The 7012-nt window shown below is 49.3% G+C and overlaps 1 protein-coding gene across 1 annotated transcript; it reads right to left on the bottom strand.

Moving 5' to 3' along the window:
* Nucleotides 1-1296: 1296 nt before the first annotated feature.
* Nucleotides 1297-5820, bottom strand: LOC148119036 (keratin, type II cytoskeletal 6A-like). Its single transcript, XM_087899326.1, has 9 exons — nt 5234-5820; nt 4440-4654; nt 4065-4125; nt 3810-3905; nt 3426-3590; nt 2882-3007; nt 2374-2594; nt 2128-2162; nt 1297-2027 (listed from the first exon to the last, which is right to left on the bottom strand). Exons 1-9 carry the CDS (start codon nt 5768-5770, stop codon nt 1795-1797), a joined length of 1689 nt encoding a protein of 562 aa, XP_087755452.1. The 5' UTR covers nt 5771-5820; the 3' UTR covers nt 1297-1794.
* Nucleotides 5821-7012: the final 1192 nt, after the last annotated feature.

Genomic DNA, 7012 nt, shown 5'->3' with positions numbered 1-7012 from the left:
TTAAATCCTCCTGAAATACATCCATACGCAAGTATAAAAGGAATTAAATGGTGTACCCTATAAAGAAGGACAAAACCACACTCAGAATCCACAGGTTATTGGACAGAAGTATTGCTTATTTTTTAAACTTATTGTTCAATGTGCCCTCTGAAATATTATAGACTAATAATTTTGCTCTTGGCTATCCTGCAAAACTTTCTGGTAATACTATGTGAAGATAACCCCACAGAATATAAAACACTGGGGAATAAAACTTGCTTGGATCCAGAAACTTTATCCCTCCTGGATAGCTTTCATAGCGCTAGAAAGTTCTAGTCTATAAAGAGGGAAAGTATTCAATACCCTTATCTTGAGCTGGCCAATGGGGCAACAGCGGCACTAATGTTATGGAAATAACCGTCCATGATCTGATTGCATCTAAGGCCCACTCCACAAGGCAGAACTAAGCCCTGGTGCTTAAATGAACTCAAACCAGGTGCCTTAGTCTTAGGCCCCAGGGAAGAGACTAATATAGTTATTTTGTTAATTGCACACAGTAATAAGATATCCATTCAGATCACATCTTTATACCAATTATTAGTGTATATTTCAAGCTGAGTTAGAAAAACTTCTTTCTACAGTAGATGATGATTAGCAGAGATACCCACAACTGCTCATCGGGCAGAGATAAGACCGTGAAATATTCAGCTCTCAATGCACAGATGTATCACACCTGCACACAGGCCAAGGCTCAGGGATCATTGCAAAACAGAAAAGGAAGATTGTAGAGCCAGGGTGGTGAATACCAACAGTGAAAGAGTGTTTGCTGGACATCACAGGACCTCTGTACACAAACATCACAGTGACTGGAAATACATGCAGAAAACTCACACAGGATGGAGCCAGTGAAAATCCCAGCATGGACCAGGGAAGAGCTCCCTCATAGTGACATCTTGCTGAGAGGTGTTGGCTATTGATGACTACTATGGGAAAGGGTAATTTTCTTAGGAATGTGGCCCCTGAAAGGTGTTGTGTCCATCAGACTCTAATATACCCTGCACCTCCAGGCAGCACCAATGAACTCATTGGGGAAAACAAAGAAAGCAGGAGTTAGCACAAGAGGATGGGGAGGAAAACTGGGAAGGGATAGAGGAGGAATGGGTGAGGTAGACATGAGGAGTGGATTTTCTCATTAACACTCTATGCTCACATAAGATCCCCAAAGAATAAGAAAGAAAGATTTGTATGCCTTATTTAACAAAGTTGTGAGTCTCTAGAGAAAACAATGTGCTACAAAAATACACGTGGGAGAAGCCATTATGTTATAAACCTGCTTTATAAAGTTTTATTACAAGAAAGCAAAGAACAGAGAAACATCACATGAGCACAGACTCTGTACATCACAGGACTATTGACGTGTGTGATCACAGTTACTGCCAGGGAGGTTCACGACATAGAAGTTGGGGTTTTCTCAGGCCACTGGAAGCTAAAGGGAAACTCCTGTTTAGGTGAGTAGGAGCCAGACAACGATTTCCAGAAGGAAAGGGGCAGAGAGACCCTTTCTCAGGCAGCCTCAGAGACAGAGTCAGGAGGCAGAGCTTGGAAACCTAAATAAAGCTTGCAGCACCAAACGTGAGTGACCCGTGATGTGAGGTCAGAGGATGACAATCAGAAGAGAGTATTGGGGACCCAGGGAGGGGACAGAGGGGAGCAGAGGACTCAGCTTCTCAGCCCTAACGAGAGAGCTGAGGGAGGGGGGAAGCAGGGACAGCACCAGAGCGTCTGGGGAGCAGACAAGCTCAGGCGACAGGGACTTCAGTGCCTGTAGCTCTTCCTGCTGGAGGAGGTGGTGGTGTACTTGATGGTGGAAGAGCTGCCACCAGAGGAGCTGAGGCCCCCGCTGATGCCTCTGCCACTGCCAGAACTGAAGCCACCTCCAAGGCCATGGCTGCTGCTGTAGGAGTAGCTGCTGCCTCCTCCCAGGCCCAGGCTGCTGCTGGCACCACCTGCACTGCCATAGCCGCTGGACATGGTGGACTGCACCACAGCTGTGAAGAGGGAAGAGGGGACGGGGACACTGTGAGCTCGCTCTGTCCAGCGAGTCAGGCACCAGGCAGGGGAAGGGGAGGCGGCAAGCGGTGTACTTACAGATGTTGACGGGTCCAACGCCTTCACCGTTCAGCCTAGAATAGGAACAGAGCAGATGAGAAGGTGAGACCTAGGGAGTCATGACCTCGGTCCCCCTGAACCCTCAGTATGGTGACAGGTCACAGAGAATCCCTGGTAGAGTGGTCCCTGAAGGGAGCCATTGTGAACACAGCCAGTGCTCCCTCATGCTTTGCTCATGCCTGGCATCATGGAGGTGTCCTCAGGCTGGAGGAGGGGAGCACTCACCTGCACTCCTCTCCTTCAAGCAGCTTCCTGTAGGTGGCGATCTCCACATCAAGGGCCAGCTTGACATTCATGAGCTCCTGGTACTCCTTCAGCAGCCTGGCCATGTCCTGCTTGGCCTTCTGCAGGGCGTCCTCCAGCCCTTCCAACTTGCCCCTGGCATCCTTGAGGGCCATCTCCCCACGCTGCTCAGCTTCAGCAATGGCAGCCTGAAGGTTGGCACACTGGACACAGAAAGAGAGAAAAACAAACTTGTACTGTGCTTCTTTCCAGAGGGTGATCCCAACATCTTCTTGGTCTGTTTGTTTGTTTGTTTGTGTTTCAAGACCAGGTGTTCTGGAACTAGACCAGGCTGGCCTCGAACTCACAGAGATCAACATTCCTCTGTCTCCAAACTAATCCTAGGATTAAAGGCACGTGTAACTACCACCCGGCGAGCCGGAGATCTTTTCTCCCAGTGAGCAGGAGGCTAGAGAACAGGAAATGAAGGGAGCATCTTGGTCTGTGCTACCTGCTTCTTGACGTGGTCGATCTCAGATCTCAGCCTCTGGATCATGCGGTTGATCTCAGCGATCTCCTGCTTGGTGTTGCGCAGGTCGTCCCCGTGTCTGCCCGCTGTGACCTGCAGCTCCTCGTACTGAAGACCAATAGAAAACAGGAGATTTATGTGAGTTTCAACCAGCAAAACCTAATTCACTTCTAACTGGACTGTATTATCCATGGTGCTATGACTTTTCCTCAGGAGAAGCTGCGGGAGAGCATGGACTACATACTTCTTTTGGGCACTGACAATGTTCTGTGGGACCTCATGTGGTCCTGTCATCCCAGAAGAGCTCAAGCTAAGGGCCTGTGGACCCATGGCAACTTTCCCTCTTCTTCTGGCTTCTGTTGATCCCTGGACTACAACTTCACTGCACAATGCAAGTGCAAGGTCCATTTGCTCTCACAAGATCCCAGGTTCTCCTTAGTAGATCTCTAGCCTCGGAGGGAACTGCAGTCTTATGGAACTCATTGGATCCCAGTTTTTCTTCTTCAGGCTCCACCTAAATACTCACTTTCGTCTGGTACCAAGACTCAGCTTCAGCACGGCTCCTCTGAGCAATCTCCTCGTATTGGGCCTTGACCTCAGCAATGATGCTGTCCAGATCCAGGCTGCGGTTGTTGTCCATGGAGAGGACCACAGATGTGTCTGAGATGTGAGTTTGCATCTGAGACAGTTCCTACAGAACAGAGAGGAAACACAGCTTTGGATGTAAGGACTACAGATGTTACCAATGCCACACTCTCACTGTGGATAGTGGCAATAAAGCAATAAAGTGAATGTTGCAGACTGGAAGAGGGAAGACAAAGAGATAGAGAAACTGGTATAGACAGATAGATAGATAGATAGATAGATAGATAGATAGATAGATAGATAGATAGATAGAGAAGTGACTTACTGCATCGTAGAGAACTCTCAGGAAGTTGATCTCATCTGTCAGACTGTCTGTCTTGGCTTGCAGTTCAACCTTACTCATGAAGGCAGCATCAACATCCTGACAAAAGAGTCAACAACATGGAATTGGGTTATTTCTCTTGCACAGCAATGTCTGCTCTGTCTCCCTGGCAACCATACTCTTCAATGGACCAGACATGCAAAGCATTCCTCTCCATCAGTAGAGAATCCCAGCAGCAGAGAAACTCAGTCAGCTCACCTTCTTCAGGGTCACAAATTCGTTCTCTGCTGCTGTGCGCTTGTTGATTTCGTCCTCATATCTACAGGAGGGAGGGGTCCGCATATTGCAGTCAGCAGGTAGATGGCCTCAAAGCTAATCTGTGACCCACCCCCCAATTACCACAAATGCAATATAACCAAATCACATCACTGATGAATATTTTGTGTGATTGAATATTTTACTCCTTTTCTCTCCCTAGGCTCCTATTGCCCTCCATGGTGCTTGCCTTTAGCTGTTGACAACACTTGCTCATTTCATCTTCATGGCCTAACTATTTTAATTCATGGAGTCCATATCTGGGTATGGGTCTTCATTGCCATGAACTCAGCAAACTGCATTCCGTTTTAAACTCACTTGTTCTTGTAGTCCTCCACTGTCTCCTGCATGCTCCTCAGCTCTGAGTCCAGGCGGCCCCTCTCCCCAGTGATGCTGTCCAGCTGCCTCCTAAGGTTGCTGATGTACTGCTCAAACAAAGGCTCCAGGTTCTGTCTCACGGTCTTGGTGCCCTGCTCCTGCAGCAGGGCCCACTTGGTTTCCAGGACCTTGTTCTGCTGCTCCAGGAAGCGCACCTGAAGGCACCAAGTGTGAGAAGTTTGGATTTTGTTCTGCTGTGATCCCCTCATGAGTGTGACTCCTGCCTCAGGCTGTCTGCCTCAACCCATTCAGTGTAGACTCTGGCTCTGGACCTACAGGAACAATCCAGAGTGGACCTTCCTGGCCCTGGGTCTCACAGGCACAATCGGGAGCAGAGCTCCCAACACCATCCCTCTAAGAAAGACAGAGCTCTCAGGCAGGATACAGGCAGCCTGGCAGTGACATGCTGGAGTGTGGTGCAGTTTAGTGTGGCTGTGATGACTCCAAACTGCCCTGTAGAGACTCCTCCCTCAGTTCAGTCTTCTGTGATGTGAGGCCTGAACTCATCTCAGTGCACTGTAATCAGACACCCTTATGGGGTACCCTCTGGAGGAGAGAAACTCTGACCCTGATTGTCAGCTGCTATCTAAGGGGGGAACAAAGTCAGAACAGAGTCACCTAGAGGCAATGGCAGTGACTGAGCAAAGCCTAGAGCATCTTCCCTCCCCCGTTGTCTTTGGCATTCACTCCAAAGCCCACACCCGCTTATCTCTCCTGACAGAACCATGTCTCACCTTATCGATGAAGGAGGCAAACTTGTTGTTGAGGGTCTTGATCTGTTCCCGCTCCTCAGTCCTCACCCGCTGAATGGTTTGGTCGACTTGTATGTTGAGAGGAGTGAGGAGGCTCTGGTTGATGGTGACCTCTTGGATGCCTCCAGGGGGGCACACGGGGAAACCAGCGCCCCCGTAGCCTCCACCAAAGCCAGCTCCACCACCAAAGCCAAAGCCACTGCCGGCTCCACCACCGAAACCAAAGCCACTGCCGGCTCCTCCTCCAAAGCCGAAGCCTCCTCCAACTCGGCTGCCATAGCCTCCTCCAATGCCACAGCTGCCCCCTCCGATGGAGATTCTCTTGGAGCTCCCCACACCATAGAGGCTTCTGCTGCCAAAGCCAGCTCCTCCACACACAGCCCCAGAGCCGCCGCTACCCCGGGAGCGGCACACAGACACACTGCTGAAGCCAGAGCGGTTGAGCCCAGGCGCTCTGGCTGAGTTGGCACTGAAGCCACGGTGGCTGGTTTGACTCCTGATGGTGGTTTTGGTAGACATGGTTCCTGGAGTTAGAAGTCTGTGAAGGGGAGAGAGTACAGGGCAGAGCTGAGCGGATGAGCGTGATGGTCTCCGGGCAGCTGCTTATATACAGTGTGGCTGGGCTGGGCTGGGTCCCGAAGGCGAGCTTGTACAGTGGGAAGGGCAGGGCTTTACTTGCAGTGAGGTCACACCTAAATCATTCAAAGATATTATGAAATATCGAGGTTGCGTTTTTTGGCTTCCTTTAGTCAGGGAAAATGCTCCAGCCTCCCGTTTTGACTCCATCTGAGTACAGTAAATCGGTTCTTCATTCACTGTATCTCAGTTAGTCACCGACTCCATGTGTCTTCAGGTCCTGCTGAATGTGCTGACAGCCAAAGTCTTCTCTGGCTGCTCCTCTCTCCCACGGCGATACCTGAAACCAACTCATGTCTTATGGCAACAGAAAGAGTCTCATGGCAACAGAAAGATCGTCACTGACTTTCAGGGATTAGGACTATGAACTATAACCTGTTGTCCTTTAGATCCCATTTCAAACAGAGAAAAGTCAACCACATATTCGGCACCTATTTCTGTCACCAGCTCTTTGACAAACAGCTTACAGCAAGGCTTATGGCTTTCTTGGTTTCCTCAGTTCACCCAACAACACTACATTTGATAGCAGATTGCAAAAATAAATGATTTCTTCAGTAATTAATTCAATATTTTTTTCTGAAGGAATGTCTGTGAACCCCTTGTGTGCCTGTTTCCCCTGGAGCTCAGAAGAGTGAGTCAGTCCCCAGAAGGTTGTGAGCTGTGAGCCACTGTGTGGGAGCTGGGACTTGAACCCAAGCCCTCTGCAAGAGCAGACAGCGCTCTTTCCTGCTGAGCAGTCGCTGTGGCCCCTCTCCTAACCACTAGCTTGTTAAGGACTTCAGACTACTGTCCTTCCTAGTGCCTCAGCTGCTGCTTTTCTCCCCGATTGCTCCTGGCACTGCCTCTACCAGGTCACCGTGTCTGCCCCATCTTCTGCAGACTGATATCACTCAAATCAGGAATATCAAGGAGATCTGCTCAAGTCTGCAGTGATGCTCCTTCCTCCCGCAGATCTTGTGGGTTTTTTCCCCCCAGGATTGTTTTAGAAATCCTGGGTTTTTCCTGGTTCCATACGAAGCCAAAAGTTTTCCTGTCACAATCTGTGAAGAATTTTGCTGGGATATTGATGGGAATTGCATTGAATCTATAGATTGCTTTTGATAAGATTGCTACTGTTACTATGTT

This window comes from Myodes glareolus, chromosome 19 (assembly GCF_982192425.1).
Source record: "Myodes glareolus chromosome 19, mMyoGla1.1, whole genome shotgun sequence".
NCBI lineage: Eukaryota > Metazoa > Chordata > Mammalia > Rodentia > Cricetidae > Myodes > Myodes glareolus.
The sequence above is the reverse complement of the archived record's forward strand: the minus strand, read 5'-3'. Positions and strand labels throughout refer to the sequence as shown.